The sequence below is a fragment of the Crinia signifera genome, chromosome 6 (assembly GCF_055691185.1).
Source record: "Crinia signifera chromosome 6, ASM5569118v1, whole genome shotgun sequence".
In the NCBI taxonomy this organism is placed as follows: Eukaryota; Metazoa; Chordata; class Amphibia; order Anura; family Myobatrachidae; genus Crinia; species Crinia signifera.
This window is the reverse complement of record NC_139222.1, coordinates 126,791,825-126,809,165: the sequence shown is the minus strand read 5'-3', so window position 1 is coordinate 126,809,165 and position 17,341 is coordinate 126,791,825. Positions and strand designations below refer to the sequence as shown.

Below are 17,341 nucleotides of genomic sequence, written 5' to 3'. Positions count from 1 at the left end.
TGGACAGATAAATCTTTAGGTGTGTACCCTGCTTAAAAGTACAGGTTTCAGTGATATCCATGCTTGAGCACAGGTGACTTACTGTAAGTAATACCACACAGGTACTTTGACTTAAGTCTGGTTATCACTAAAACCTGCACTGTTAAGCTGGGTACACTTTAGCCGACAGTGCCGTGCAAATTTTAAGGAATCTCTAACAAATTCTCTTGAATTGCCTGGAACTCTTGGACAAACGATATACTGCATATACATCAAATAATATAGTTAACTATATTGTTCAGTTGCAACATCCAGGAGCATACTGTAGTTGAAATATAGTCAAGATTTAAATGTACAGACAGAGAAAATCAATAATGACCCACGGGAACATGAATCATTAATTATATAGTGCGTACAAACTAGCCGATATGCACAAAAATATTGTTATAATGAGCTAATATGTACCCAGATTCAGGGATTTGGGTTTAGATTTAGATTGGGAACGCATGCTCTATACCTGCAAAAAAAAACACCACCTCCCACACTGAAGCAGAACACACACACACATAAAATATTCAGTAGTGCAGGGAGTTGTATATATTTCTCAGGGTATGGGTCGATACTATTAAGGTCGACATACATTGGGTTGACCACTAAAGGTCACAGGCCTTAGGTCGACCCCTGAAAAGGTCAATATGGTCAAAAGGTCGAAACAAGTATTAGGTTGACATTGGGAAGGTCTACAGTCAAAAGGTCGACTTGGAATTTCAAGTTTTTGTCCCGAGTGTTGACACGGTTGACATGGACACAGAAAAAGTGCACCACAGCGCTTGCCATGCAGCTTCGGACACGGTGCCTCCTTATTCTCGGAAAAACACTTCTATTCTCCCACCATGCCCTAGTGCAGGGGTGGCCAACCCATCTGAGACAAAGAGCCAAAAATTTTTTTCTGTTAAGACAAAGAGCCGCAACCATTCAAAAATGGCCGTGGCCTAGCACCCAGAATGCAACGCTGCATTTATAAATGGGTTGTAGCCTATATACAGATCGAGGCAGTTTCATAATTTCCGGCCAGAGCACCATATCCTTCTGTCTTGGTGCACCGATCGATGAGAATGAAACAATCGCACGTCCCCATCTTGGCAACCTGCGCGCCAAGATGTGGTGCACCGGCCGGATAGATAAAACTATACATACACACACACAGTATATTATACAAACAAACAGTATGCAGAAAGGGGCATTCACAAGGGACATTTCAGTCCCATTTCAAAGTGACCTGACTAGATCACTTAGAAAAGGAGCTCGGATCGCTCCGCGTGTATGCCCTGCAGCAATGGCGCTACTACATCATGCCCCATTCTGCTTACATAAGGTAATGAAACCCATCACACTGTTGGGTTCCCAATACCACATCATCGCGGTGCCAAAGGCAGGAGTCTTAGCAGGGGAGGGCTGGGCCGGGGGGCAGGGTGCCACATGCCCCCCAGGCCGGTAAGACTGTGTGCAGGCTGGGCCGCGGTGTGCATCTTGCATACGCTGCCGCCCGCAGCCGTCACCGCTGCAGCTCATCCATTCTACGGCTTCCTGGCCGCACAAATGTAAGGCGACGGCCTCTCCAAAAATGGCCGCCGCCTTATAGGAGACAGACACTAGAGGTACTACCATACCTCTAGTGTCGGTCAGAAAAGAACAGCGCAGCCAGCGCTACCCGGAAGTGTGGATTCGGGTAGCGCTGGCGCGCTATTTAAATAGAACCCCTTGGCGATGAGCATGTTCCCTGGCTCCCCACTGCCAAAAAATCCCCATGACAACAAGAATGAAACACCTGGCAAGAAGCATGTAACCCCTGGCAACAAGTGATCTACTTCTGACAATGAACATGTAGGTAAGCAGCAGTTATATGGTATAATATGTAATTGGCTTTATTATGTTTAACGGGCATTACAGTATTGGCATTATGTGTAATGGGCTTTATAGCATGTGGCATTATGTTCTATGGGCATTACGTTGTTGGTATTATGTGTAAGGGGCATTACGGTGATGGCAATATGTGTAATGGGCATTATGTGTAATTGGCATTACGGTGTGTGGCATTATGTGTAATGGGCATTATGGTTTTGGCATTATGTGTAATGGGCATTATGGTGTTGGCATTATGTGTAGTGGGGATTACGGTGTGGCATTACTGTGTGTGGCAGTTCCATATCCGTCATCTGTGTTTTCCCGACACCGCTACTGCAGACTCACCTGCAATAGCGGCTTTTCATCCTTCCTTGTAAGTACGCTGCAGACTCTAAACCAAGCGTGGCTGAACAGGTTGCATATAAAATAAAGAGGGTGCAGGGGATTGCCCCAAGCTGCCGAGCCGCATATCAAGGGGAGAAGAGCCGCATGCGGCTCGTGAGCCGCGGGTTGGCCACCCCTGCCCTAGTGGATGGTAGGCAATACCGCCTGTCCGGGCACATGTTGACTCAAAACCCCCCCAAAAAAACAACAACGTGAAAAACCCATGTTGACTTTTTGACCGTCAACCTTCCCAATATCGACCAAATGCTTGTGTCGATCTTTTGACCCTGTCGACCTTCAGTGGTTGACCTTAACAGTGTCGACCTAACGACTGTTTACCATTTCTTGTGGGTCTCCTGATGAGTCATGATGTACTGCAGCTTGACCAGGAAACACATTTCTGCCCTGAGCAGAGAGTGCAAAGATCAGGAAACCATTGTTTACAGCTCTTACAAAAAAAAAAAACACTTAAACATTTAGGGATCTATAATGAACCTTAGAACAAGATATTAATTTCTGCTTTTCCAAAAACCTGGATGCAAAAAAATAAATGCATTTCTGTTGGACATCTAATGCTGAGCTCCATAGAATCTGCAGACATTCAGAAAGTAAAGCGTGTAACCAAATCTAGTTTGGAGGCGGTTGTCTAATGGTGCCCACACACGCACCAATCCCGGTGGTGCGGTGCTATGCGATGGGGTGCGCGCTCCCGCGGCACCTCATCGCACAGTACAAAAAGTATGTGCTGCACATACTTTTTTGTACTAGCTTTTTATCGCATAGCATCGCATCGCATGCACAAGGCATACGATGCGATGCTATGTGTGCTAGTTAAGCACAGAATGCACGCCGGGATCGATGCATCTGTGGGCACCTTTAGAATATGATATTATTCAGACAAAGAATGAATCAAGATATATCTGTCAAGAGAGCTATGATCTACTGTATGTATCCAGAGAAAGACTAGTATCCTAATGATTCTGGATTTTGTAGAACTGTGAACGCTGCAAAAAAATAAAGGAACTGGAACTAAATGAGGAACTGGATAATATTGTTGTACAGGTTAAAGTGTTAAGCTAGGTACACTATATGGGCCTGATTCAAACCTGTTAGCAAGGCTGCAATTTTTGCATATGGACAAAACCATGCTGTAACATGTGCAGAGAGAGTTAGATTTGGGGGAGTTATTTGGTTTCTATGCAGGGTAAATATTGTCTGCTTTATTCTTACACTGCATTTTAGATTTCAGTTGAAACACACACCTCCCAAATCTAACTCTCTCTGCATGTTACATCTGCCCCACCTGCCGTGCACATGGTTTTGTTCATCAGCAGAAATTGCAATTTTGCTAACAGATCTGAATCAGGCCCTTTATGACATTGACAGCGATGAGATACAGTGGGGAAACCAGCATTGGCAAGTGCATACACTAATGATGCGGCCAGTGATGGCGTGATGACAAGCAGGGCAAAGAGGGGATGTCGCTGATGACCTGCGGGAGCGTGCACCATCAGTGATCTTGCGGGTACACATTAGATGATGTGCCCAATATGTCGGTCTAATCCACAGAAAATTATATTCTGCATGTACTGGCTGGTTATTCCAGGACTTGGAAGACCTGGGTGTATCAGCTGTACCTGAGACTCATAATCAGGCTTCCCTTCTCCTTCTGTCACAACCTCCTGGACCGCGGTGTGTACTTACTTGGTCCCTTGATGGGGACCATGGGCGGCAGTAAGTGGCTCCCTGCAGTGCCCAGATTCCAAAATGGGCGGCAGCTCTGGCATTTTCCTGGTTGTGCGGGCATGCACGACAAACTAGAAACTCACTTAAAGGGCCAGTGTATGTTTTTGGCTGACGTCATCAGATGTCTGCGGCAGGCCACCCCTATATAAGCAAGTCTCTGGCAGGCATTCCCTGCCAGAGTATAGGTTGACTAACCTGCTTCCATGTACCTTGTGCTATTTCTATTACTTCTGACTACCAGTCATTGACCTTAGCTTTCCCTCTGGTGACTCTTCTGCCTCATCCCAATGTACTGCATAACGTGATTATCAGTATATGACCCAGCCTGACTTTGGACCTGCTATTGCCTTATCCTGCTTTGCCCGCTTGATCTCGACCAGGCTATACGACCACAAACTCTCTATATCCTATTGTTCTCTATTCACACCAGTTATAAAGGGGAACCTGACTGGCATGTCGGGCGCCGCAAAAGCCGCTTAGAGGGATCACTGTCAGAAAACCCCCGGCACAGTAAGACTCTGCGTCGTTACAGCATGCCATTGACCAATGGAAAATAGGAATGCAGATTTAGAGGTGAGTGGATGCAGAAGAGAAATACATAGATGGGATATGGAGTTAAAACATACTTCATATAATTAACCTTAAATGATTGCATCAGTCTTGTTATTTAATAGCCACACCGCATATATTTGATGTATGGAATATAGTGAGTGGGGTATGCTATGTTTTTATCATTTTGATCCAGATATTGTTTTTAAACAGAACATACTACACATGGGTACATTTTGTACTTGTTTTGCATGTATTCAGAGTTTGAACAAGCAAAAAGTCAGATCAACCTAATTTACAAAGTGGACCAAAACTAAAAGAACTATTACCCAAACTATTGCATAATTTTTCTGAAGACTTTCCACTATATCCCTTCACATCAAGTCTGCGCCCCCCTCTGCAATCTTGCTACCATATTGTGGGCCTGTGTGTTTGCCCTGCTGCTGTTACGAGGATATCAGTCATGGAGCACAGCAAGGAAATTCCTTTTCCTGGCATCCTGGAGAGAGGTGAGGTGGTCTCTGCATCTGGAACTTGCAGCCAGATGATTATGTGGTAACACATTTCTCATCCCATCATCTCTCATACCGTATCTCTCATCCAGTCTCTTTGTAACCCTCCTTTATCCTGCCTTTCTCTTATGCCATCTCTCTCTTTTTTCACCACATCTGATACCATCCTGCTTTTTCCTTCTCTTATCCCACCTCTCACCATCTCTTGTTCCATTTCTTCCACCCTCTCTCTCTCATATACCATCTCTCCTCCAGTCTTTCTCCTTTTTAATTATCCCATTTAGCTCTTCCACGCACCCACCATCTTTCCATCTTCCATGCTTTTGTCCCATCTCTCCAATTTTTCCCTCCCCCAGGTCTCTTTACCTTTTATCACCTGTCTTCTCCATGTGCCCTGTTTTTCTCATTGTAACCAGTGCAGTGAGCTGGCTGGACAGTGTATGTGCAGGACAAACCCTAGTGTACAGTGACTGTACCTCCACAAAGCCCAGACTGGCAGTGTTCCCATTGCTATCTTTGCTCCGGGTGATAGAGCAGAAGATGCCGCCATTGTTCTTCCTAGTAGCGGTCTCAGTGTTGCATCTGCCCACCATGCGGAAGCCACTACCCTGAGTCTCTTGATCACTGCCTCCTCTGTGGGGAGAGCTGATGTAGTGTACCGGGCACCTCTCTGCGTCTGTGTCACCCGGGGGAGAGATTTTAATCAAATAAATACATAGGGAATCTGTAGGTACAGCGCATGGCTAACTGTGAAATATATTGCTTTATTTGACTATTAAAACTATAGTTAAAGCTATCGATTTTTGCACTGACATTACCAGTCACCAAAAACAAGTACTGTATATCACGCTTTAGACCAGTAGTTATACAGCTGCCATATACCTGACACGCCATAGGTCTTATATACATATTGTACAGAAAACATGCACTTCTACTAGCAGAATTATTTTATTTAGTGTCCAAATAAATACTTGCAAGTTAGTATAACGCTAGGAACGGATTCATTAAAGGCCTGAGTAAAAAGCAAAATGTTGCAGCTTTGAGCTCATGTTTAGATTCTGCTGTATATATGAGGGGTTTTAAGGCCCCCATAAAGTAGTCTGACTTGTCTAAAGGGTAAGTCGGACCCGACTTACCTTGAGCTCCCCCTCACATTGGACTTGATGTGTGAGCATGAAAATGACTCCATGGGAGCTGCCACGGAAATTCAAGGGAAGCAGAATGCAATACATTGCAGGTAGGGATGCCAATCCCTGGGCATTTTTTCAATCCCGGGATTAAAAAATGCTCAATCCCAGGATTGGAATCACTAAGATTCAGGTACCCAGCCTACTGTACACAAACATTAAAAGCAGCAAAAACGCCCTGGTCGCCCACTATTTACTTACATTTGCTGATTGGGTGGCTGGGAGCCGGGTGCAGCCAGGTATGCTGAGTGGGGGGGCGGGAGGGCTGCTGGCTGGGTTGGTAGGCGGGGTGGCTGGGAGCCAGGAAGGCTGGGTGGACGGGCTGTGCCCTACACAGCGTAACCTCTGACCTCTTCACGCTGCTCAGTGCAGCACTGCCGGGTATGGGAGAAGCTGGGCAAGGTGGAGTGCTCAGACGCTGCCCGGAATTAGACTGCGCATGGGCAGTCTGATCCCAGGATTGGAAACTCCAATCCCGGGGTTTTGGGGGCCAAATCCCAGGATCCCGACGATCCGGGGATTGGCCACCCTAATTGCGGGTGCTAAAAAAGCATATGCGACGTGTCTCCGATGGCTGCACATATGATTTATCTTATGTGCAGCATGTCTGACCTCCGTCTCTGAACCAATGTGCATGGGACCGTGCATCGGGTCAGAGCGGATGTCAAACACATGCAATTTAGCATGATTTCTTTCCAAATAAATGTATGTCTCAGTCTGTTGTCTCACATGGATCCCAAGATACACACAATATCTTTATAACAGACTTTTTTTTAAAATAAATATGGGGTACATCACTGTTTGAAAAAGTCACCCCAATAACAATGACCTGATCTAAAAATATTTGAAGTTTTGAAGGGTATATGAAAATGTATAACATTTATACACACAGCTTGTTGCTAAAATAATAAAAGATGTTCACACAATTCCTAGAGATGGGATACTGTCTATTTCAGTAATGAAAATGTTATATCAGTTAGGGACAAGCTCAGAAAGCAATGCATTGCAGGTCTCCTTCCTGGACAACAGCCCACCTCAACTCTAATGCTTGTGGACGGCTGTCTCTTGCTAACCAGCGCAATCAATGATAATTAGGTCAGCTCTTTGTAAGATACAAATTGGGCCACATGCAGGAGGGGTCAGTGCATCGGCGGCTCTGCCCCCATTAGAGAGGAACATCTCTCTTAAATAAATCAGACTTGATTGCGGAGAATTGGGCCCGCCAGACACAAACTCATTCACATTGATTTGAAGATAAATTATTGAAAGTAGCTTCACTCACTTTCTGCATTTATGAAAACAACAAAGTGAACGTACTGGCAATACAGAGAAAACCTAGGAGCTCTTTGTCATATTCCCTTTCAGTATCATGTTTCTTTACCTACCTTGTTGCCTTTTGAAGTCTGCAATATGGGAACTGCAACATGTGCACTACACAACTAACATTACAGATGTGGAAAATAATACATTATATAGGCTGAAATCAGTATAGAAATATGCACTTTTCATGAAACTAGTTTTAAAATATGATGGTGCATGCAAATGTCACTCAGTACCATGCAGAATCATAGCACATACAGTATATAGAATTGTAAAACTTGTCATCTTTGATAGCAAAGGATACTGATTGGCTATGGTAGCTTGGGAAGCATAACTCTTGTGCAAAGGATCTAATAAAGAATTCAACAACGGCTGTTCTAAATGAACGTCTGCTTGTTTTCCTGGTCTGATGTAAATGGCAATGTAGGAACCTGCAGGTCCCAAGTGTTCTCTCTTCTACACAAACATCCGTTCCTGTACCACTCTGTCTGGAACATGATCTCCTCTGTGCTGCCGGGAGAGATTTCTTAATGTTCCCTTCTCAAAAGTCACATGCACTGCATGGAGACACCTAAAGTTGGCCCAGCAAATGGGGGCATACGGCAGCATAATTGGTTTAAAACCGCACTCACCTAATGCACAAATGATAATCTGCAATTGCTACATTGCAGCATACACAAATACTACTCAGATACAAACTGTACACAGTGACCCTGCCATGATACAAACATTCACATAGGAACACATTGCACCTCGCAGTGGAAATGGTAAGTTTTACTTATTACAATTTAGAAAGCGGAAACTGATTACAGTGTGAAAGCAGCCAGGCCAATTATGTAGTCTGATTACAGTGCACAAACCAGGACCCTTCAGTAGTCCGTTCACTTCTGGAAGCAGTGACAGTACAAGACATTTTAGTAAGGTGCATCATGGATTGGGTTTCAAGTGGTTGCATACAAGCCTCACAACCACCCATCTGAAATAGTGGCTATGCCTATTATGGTGTGACATCCAACTTAATTATCTGTCAGCTTGATGGTCAAATCAAATTAGTATTTGGTGGATGCTAGGAGAATGTTTCCAGCCTGAATGTATACTGTCACTGGAAATTTTGATTGAGGAAGAATAATGTGTTGGGTTTATTTTTCATGGTTTGGTCTGGCAACATTTTTGGAAAGGCTCTTTCATGATCCTACCTGCCAATGACCTTATGCACAAAGCTAGATCAAATAATGACTCGCTGATTGGCCTGAACATAACCTCATCTGAAACATCATCAAACACCTTTAGAAGGTACTTGAATGTTGACTGCAAGCCAAACATCTGTATCTGACCTCACAAATGCTCGTGTGGCTGAATGGATATATGCTATGCTTCTTAATCTAGTAGAAAGCTTCTCAGAAGTGTTTCAGGATGGTATAGAGGCAAAGGGTGAAACTTCAAATTAACATCCATGGTTTTAGAATCAGACATTCAACAAGCACATATGGGTGTAATGTACAGGTAACCACATACTTTTATCTGGGTAGTAAACACTCCAGTCCTTAAGCACCTCCACAGACCATGTATTGAAGAATTATGTCTCTAGAAGCATGTGGGATAATTATTAGCCCATCAAAACAGATTAACTCACATGTACATGTTATCAAAGAAATCCACAAACAAGACCTGTTTGGGGTTCTTGGGAACTGGAGCTGGGAACACCTGCACTATAGTATCAATGCCAAAGTATTAATAATACAGTATAAAGGGAACTGGACAACCACTTCCGCAAATTAAGGATAATATGCCAGCTGCATAATCCATAAGGGCATTTCTATTTATACCTTCACCAATGACACCTATAATATATCTTTAGCATTTTTACCATTTGTTCAAATGAAAACACAAAACAAAGAGAAAGAATAGAGAATAGTTAAATCCTGGGGAAATATATTACTTAGTGATTTTAACCACAATGGGGTACAGCTCCATTCACAATCATTCCAACAAAGAAAAGGATGACAGCATTTCTTGGCATATTTCACATCATATTTTTCACACTTATATTACTATTTTCCTGTCAGTCTCATGTTTATCTCTGTATTTTGTTTATACTTTCTATCTGCATGGACCTCACTCTCTACGCAGGCCCTGTCTAGCTGACAATGAACACTATAACTGTTTTTATGCAATTACTACTGAACCAGGAGGTTCAGATGATAATTCTGTACATCCCACATTTGACGGTAAAATATTGTACTGACTATGTGTATGTGAGTGCCTTTTTTAAGAGTATTATGGCCAATTCAGGATTGGCGGAATGGGGAGCTTCCAATCCTGGAATTTCGGGACTAACCTATGCATGCCAGACAGCGTCTGAGCACCCTAATTACAAGTAAGGTGTTCTGCATTGTGGTATGTGTTCTAATGAGTAGAGTAGTGTGTTATACAGGGATACATTTGGATGACCGGCTGATGGGATGCCATCAGTCAGAATTCCGACGCCAGCATCCCAATAGGGGGAATTTTGACAGGTGTCCGGTAAGTATACCGTAGATTTCCATGTTTTGTATTGCGTATAGTAGTTTGTGGTAATGTGTTCTACTGACAATAATCTGGTGCTCTACAGTTATGGCTGCTGACAGGGGGGTCAATGGGGACACTTGTACCGGGGACTGGCTATGTGAGAGTCACCAATGCTCAGAGGGGCTCACGAGCTGCAAGCATGGCTGCTGCATTGCAGTGGCTAGCTATGGTTTATAAGGAAACTGGCTTACCACCACCCACCCACACACACTGTGCAATGTAATTGTAATATCAAAGACTAGATACTATTTTGGGGTATATTCAATGCCATTTAGGTGAGCTATGATGGTGAGCAGTGCCTAGTGCTCCCTGTCATAGCCTGCCCTAAGTATTCAACTCGCCATTTCCACCTCACTGTTTCAAAAAAGCAATGTGGAAACAGTGAGTGCGGCCATCAAAACGGCATGAACAGGCTTGATCTGGACAATTTTTTCTATGTACATTTTATACATTTTTATGAAATTACCCCGGATTGCTTTATGAAAAGCCAAAGAAACTACAAAAACTTTGTAACTACTGGTAAGTAAACCCACCTCAACATCTAAAAGAAACCTATATGATTTATTGACATCTGATTTATGTGAGTTAGGTATGATTTGTCTGTAAACGTACCTAGCCACCACTGCTTACAAACACAGATATACACATTGTCCCTCATTTTGATTTATTTTTATGCATGAAACAACGTCCTGAGAGTGAGAGCATCACCATTGAAGTATATACCTGCACTGACACCTTATTGGGAAACAAAAAACATCCATAAAAGAAAATATTATTACATACTTTATTATTCACCCACTGGTTGTATCTTGATGTCCATAGGGGAAGCGCTTATTTTCAATACCACTCTGCAATCTTTACATGTGAGTCCTATACTCATCCGTGCAGTCTATTCTACATTTAAAAAAAAAAAAAAAAAAACCTTAACTTGGCAAGGTCATCATCTCCTGTTATAAAGTATTTTTCGCTTTGACCAAAAAACAATTCAGATACAACCAAGCATACTAAATTCTATATTATGTTAACTTTGTGAATTACTATATAATGCCCTACGGAAAAGATACTCCATTTTTATTTCAGCTGGCTTCTTGGGAATCATTGTTGTATAATTCTGAGACCCTGGTATCATTGTACCATAAACTGTCAGTACAGTATTATGTCTCTTATTAGTCCATGTGCAATATATTATAAAGTGCAAATTCATTCATGTGAGACAAACTAGTAGTAGTACTGAAGGAAAATGAGGATATTATCTATAAACCCTGACTTTTGTAAGCACTTAGGGCCTCATTCAGGTTCATGCGCTCGCATGCACATTCGCAAGCACTCTTACAAAAAAAAACCACACGCACGCATCGGGCGAAGGCACGCCTATAGTGCTTGCGAAATCATTCGCACGCAACCATACTTAAAAGGGGGGTGGACTATCATTGCGCGTACGTGTAACTGGTCGCTCGCACCCACACATTTTCGTACGCACACTCACCTCAGTCTGCTAACGGTGGGATTTGTTTGGTTGTAGCGCATTGGTTTGGTCAAAATAACTTTAGCAACAGAAGAAGTTTGTATCTGCTAACACTTGATTGCTGGTGGTATGCAATCAGAAGTTGTGCTGAGTTAATTGTCTCATGAAATCAACCATGTATTGGTGTCAATAGTGTGCAGGTGCCATTGATTTACTCATTGATTTATCCATTTCGTGCGTGTGTTTGCTCCGTACGAATGAGCACATTACAAGGAGCAAGGTGTGCGAAACTAAAAACCTGCTTTGAGCTGGCGAAAAGTTTTGTGTTTGAGGGGAACAATCCCTCTTGCACTCATGCGAAAGCACACCCACCACTCATAGTGTACGCCCACTTTTGCTCATTATAATGGTCGCGCCCATGCTAACGCCCACTGCACGCCTACTACCTATGCACTCGTTCGCACGGAGAAATCTACGCGAAAGTTTGCTTGCGAGTACTTTTTTATCAGATTGCACATGCGCAATGGGGGTAGCAGGGTGAAATGTGCGAATTCGCATGCGCCAATGTGAATAAGGGCCTTAGCTACTACAGCACTTAGTAAAGCGGTGTATTCATGACTTGTTCTGGGTACACAGAGTGTAGTATTGGTCAATTAAGGACGTGATGTTCAATCTTTTTCTTAAACAGGAAATTTTAATGTCACTGTTCTGAGAACTAAAAAATTGATCTGCAGTGAAATCTATGACATATTTTTTTTAATCAAGACAGTGTAAAAATAGTTCTGGGCCACCCAGTTTAGTTTAGATTTACAGGGTACATACCCTCTGCTTACTTTTCTTCCCGTCTATACTTCTAAATCTGGATGATACTTTTACTGTTCAACTAACTGTTTCTACTTTTGGAGAGTCCTCAGTCCTACTGTATCCTGCCACCATTTATCTGATCTCTGTTAGATTTCCCTTGGAAATGATTGTTTACATGCAGTGATGTAACAAAAAATAAACTGTACACACACACACACACACACACACACAGTTAAAAATATAAAATCAATAAAATAAAAGGAAGAACCATGAAGAAAACATTACTAAATAGAATTTTCTCTATATATCAGTGGGGTTGATGCAGGTTCTGGTCCTCGTAGGCACCTACTCCCTCCCCAGTGACCAGGTAAGTTGAAGTTTGAGAATAGTGTCTTCCTGGCATTGTGCTAAGTGATACTACCCCCTCCAAATAGAGAAGGCCAGTAAAAAGTATCCCAGTCCTGCTGTGCAGCTCCCAGAGGGCCTCAAAGTGATCCGTCTCACTTTCTTACTGTCTTACGGGAAGTCTCTCCAGAGAGAAGGTTTTTTTTTTTTTCTTTGCTGTAATCGCAGACAGTCTCTGTGCTCATCCACATTTATAGCCATTAATGGCTTCGGTCTTCTAGCTGTATTCCAGCTCATCTCCAAGACGACAGGAGGGCTCAAAAGGTCTCGAGCACAGAAAGAAGGTCAGCTCTGATAGATTAATACACTAAGATAGGAATCTGTCTTACATTTGGTCTTTGTGTAGTGCATGCAATCACACCAGAAAGCAGTTGATTAGAATCACATCACCGAATGACTTTTTACTGCAATACATATTTCATTGCACAATCTGGTTATAATATGAGAGTAATCCCAATGCTTAGTCTTACTTCTAAATAGGTTCAGGTGGAATTTTTCTCAAATATTATTTAAAATTAATATATATCCTGTAGCAGAATAGGGTCCCCCAACAATAAAATCTTACTAAATGATTAGTCTACTGAACTAAAACAAATGACTAAATCAGCAACATCCCAGCAGAATACCTTAATTTCACTATACTGATTATTTGCTGTACCCTCTACAAGGTGAAGACATAGATCTTTTAATCATGGTGTACGATAAATATTATATATTATATATTTCCATTATCTATATTATATATTTCCATTATCTATAAATTATTCATTTGCCTCATCACACAACCTACCTGTACTCCTGTTCCTTAAAACAATATCACATGTGCCCTTATTGCTCCTTATGCAATTAAGTTTAACAAGCTTTCCATTATTGTACAGTATTGCAGAATATGTTGGTGTTTTATATATTAACGATCCCTACTTTATCTGGAAAGCATGACCTCCAATATAGGTGTTCTGAAGAGAGTGACTATGGACATCTTGAAATTGTGGACATCGCAAACATAACTGATGTTTGTGCTCACAGAGTATTCCCTTTCATTCCCCTCCGCAACCAAACCCCCCCCCCCCCTCCTTCTGCACAAAGTTGGCTCTGGCAGTCAGGACAGGAAGCACCAACCAGTAGTGGTAGAAAGATCAGCAGTGCAGAAACTAGAAGCCTGCAGCACAGCTGTGCACGGACTCTGAACAGTGAAAAAGTGGACGGCGCTACAGAGAAATCTCGCAGGAGCTGGGTTTTAATGTAGCAATTTGATTCAATTTTCCACTCTATAAAATTACCCATCACCGCTCCTTGCTGTCTAACAGACACCTTCACTCTTAATTTAACAATCTGATCCAATTCTGCCAGGGAAATTGGAAAAATTTATCACCTGTGAAATTTTATTTTTCCTCCGTTGTATCTGTTTTTGTAAAACTTCATTAACGACGATGACTTGCTGAGGAAATAATGTTGTTTTTTTTGTGCTACTTGGGACACGAGAAATAGCCCCAGCAGAGACAATATGCTCATTAGCATAATAAAACAAAGAGCCATACAATGAGAAAAGAGAATATCCTATAGCTGGGAACAAGACAGTAATGTGTGAGATGAACATTGCCCTCTGGCAGCATGAATAACCTCTTACCTGGAACCACTTCATAGATGTCATCGTCCTCTAAAGGGTTGATTGCGCTGTCCGAAGTTGTGGGATGTAACCTAGGAGAGATGTTCAAACTGTCCACATCATCATAAGACTCCTCATTATCTTCATAGGGTATAGATGATGAAACAATATCTGTGAAAAATGAGAACTAAAGTGTTCATAGGGAGCAGCAATAACAGGTGTCACAGCCTGCACTTTGTATATTAGTTTCAACCAGGGCTATTTTTGTGCAGGCTCCAGCAGGAACTGTGGCCCTTATTCTAGTTCACTCTTTCTGACAAATTATTTCTTAGATGGACAAAACCATGTGCACTGCAGGTGAGGCAGGTGTTACTTGTGCAGAGATAATTAGATTTGGGTGGGGTTTTACACCTGCCTCACCTGCAGTGCACATGGTTTTGTCCATCTAAGAAATATTTTGTCAGAAAGAGTGAACTAGAATAAGGGCCACAGTTCCTGCTGGAGCCTGCACAAAAATAGCCCTGGTTTCAACATAAAACCTGTAAAAAAATAGGAATCAGCACAAAATCTGTTTGTATCCTAATAATTTAATAACCATCACCGCACAACAATCCATACCAGAAAACCAACATGTACAGCTTCACATATGCACTGCATAGCATATTTTATACAAAAATACATCTACTTACACTTTATTTCAAGAGGGGGTTAGTTTGTTTTTACACAAAAGCTCTATTTTTGCCATGTATTTATATACTGTATATATTAGCACAACTATTTTACTGCGGTAAGGAATTGCAGAGAATTTGAGGTCCCTTAAATACAGATTGCAAGCGTTGTAAATGTTTTGATCAAATTATGAACAATATCCCCATGTTTATATTTGCTACATACACAGGGCGAGATTCACCAAACTGAAAATGCCGTAAAAACCCAGTTTTCTGGGTTTTTACCGCATTTTCATATGCAATAAAGCCCCATCGCCGGGGTTACGCCAGTCCTAGATGGTGTAACCCCATGGAAGCCTATGGGCTTCCCTTCGCGTCCCCCGCCGCCCAGTGCGCCCCCCGCCGATCTGCGATGCACCCCCGTCACCTGTGTCCGGGCAGCCCCCTGCTGTGCTGCCCGGACCAGTGATCTCCTCCCTGCACCTCTTCCGAGTGCAGGGAGGAGAAAACGGGGCCTTACAGCCGTGTAAGGGTGCAGCCAGGGAGGGGGGAACCCGCTGCACATCGCCGGCCATCGCATTTGAGTTAATAATCGCATATGTTAGTGCATATGCGATTATTAACAATGCGAATGCCGGCGATGTGCAGCGGGGTTTATTCGTGAATCCCGCCCACAGAGTTTTGAAGTATGTTAAAGTGAGCGCTGGATAGTGTATGTCTTTCTGTGTGTATAGATACATACCTCCCATCTTTTATGTTAGTGGTAGCGGGACATGCTGCACCACAGGTGCAGCTGTACCCAGAAGAGGACAGGGTTACAATCAATGCAACCCCTGTTTTGTCATTTTCAGGGGAGTGCCCAGTGCTTCCTGAGCAGCTGGGCAGCCCCCGTCTCCTCTTTTTGCATTGAAAGATTCTGCATGCATGCTTCTATCCAGTGATCACTGGCTGCTCTACAGAGTGGGTTCCCCCCAATTGTCCCCCCTCTGCCTGCAGGGCACTGTGACCCGCGGTAAGCACATCGATACAGACTCCAATTAGCAGGACAGTTGGGAGGTATGCACAAATATGGCATTAACATTGCCATGCACCTGGCACTATGTACAATATGGACAATACTGAGCACAGGCATATTTTCAGTTGGATTCAAATGCCCATCTTTTGTATATGGGTAACTGTCACCAAAAAACATGACCTGTTATGACATTTGTACATGTAATCCCCACCACCTACCCGCATACTGTACCTCTGTTTGATACTCATTTTTGTTTTACAATGTATGAAATTAAGAGGGCATAACACTCTTTTTATTTAAAGTGACTTATTTTTTCACTAAGGAGATTAAAATGTTTTGGTACTTATGTATTATCTGGGCTGCCGATTTTTTGATTGTATGCCTTAACTTAAGGTATACAATCAGATGCGATGCGATATCGCATCGCATACGACCATATCGCAAGCGATGCGATGCGATGACCCGATTTTTCCATAGGATTCAATGTTAAAATGGACTGAGTCCATTTTAACATGGAATTCAATGGGAAAAAGGGGTCCTTTTCATACCCCTACTATCCAAGTGGGCATGGAGTTGGATATAAACCTGTGGCGAGCGTAGCGAGCCACCGAGCCCGAAGTGTGGCGAGCGAAGCGAGCCCCGCAAGGGGACGGTATGCTGTGTCCGCTCGCCACGCTTCGGGCTCGGTGGCTCGCTACGCTCGCCACAGGTTTATATCCAACTCCATGCCCACTTGGATAGTAGGGGTATGAAAAGGACCCATTTTCCCATTGAATTCCATGTTAAAATGGACTCAGTCCATTTTAACATTGAATCCTATGGAAAAATCTGGTCCATCGCATCGCATCGAATGCGATATGGTCGGATGCGATGCGATGGACCCGATTTCAAAATCGGCAGCCCAGTTAGTACATAAGTACCATTTTTTTATACATGTGCACATAAATTTAAGCTGAATGGACTGAAATGATCGAGAAATGTTGAAGTTTGTTCTAGATTTTACACATTTTGTCTTTAGATGATTTATCACGGTTTTATATTGCACTTTAATTTAAGCATCTAGTCCAATAAACTACTTTTTTTTTTTTCAGTTGAGATTCTGTTGCAGAGTGATTAGGATCATGCCCATTGTCCTATGACGTTTTGCAAATTTAAGATTTGTTAAGACTTACCTATATGGGTTCAGTATGTTTCCCGACAGTCAAAATACCGACAATACAAATACTGA

General features: G+C 42.7%; 1 protein-coding gene across 2 annotated transcripts in view; it reads right to left on the bottom strand.

Moving 5' to 3' along the window:
- SKAP1 (src kinase associated phosphoprotein 1) overlaps positions 1–17,341 on the bottom strand; it is a 489,215-nt gene that overhangs the window by 82,864 nt on the left and 389,010 nt on the right. For both annotated transcript variants that reach the window (XM_083147061.1, XM_083147060.1), the window contains exon 9: positions 14,452–14,601. In XM_083147061.1, the coding sequence (XP_083003187.1) occupies positions 14,452–14,601 (150 nt within the window). The remainder of the gene's footprint in view (positions 1–14,451; positions 14,602–17,341) is intronic.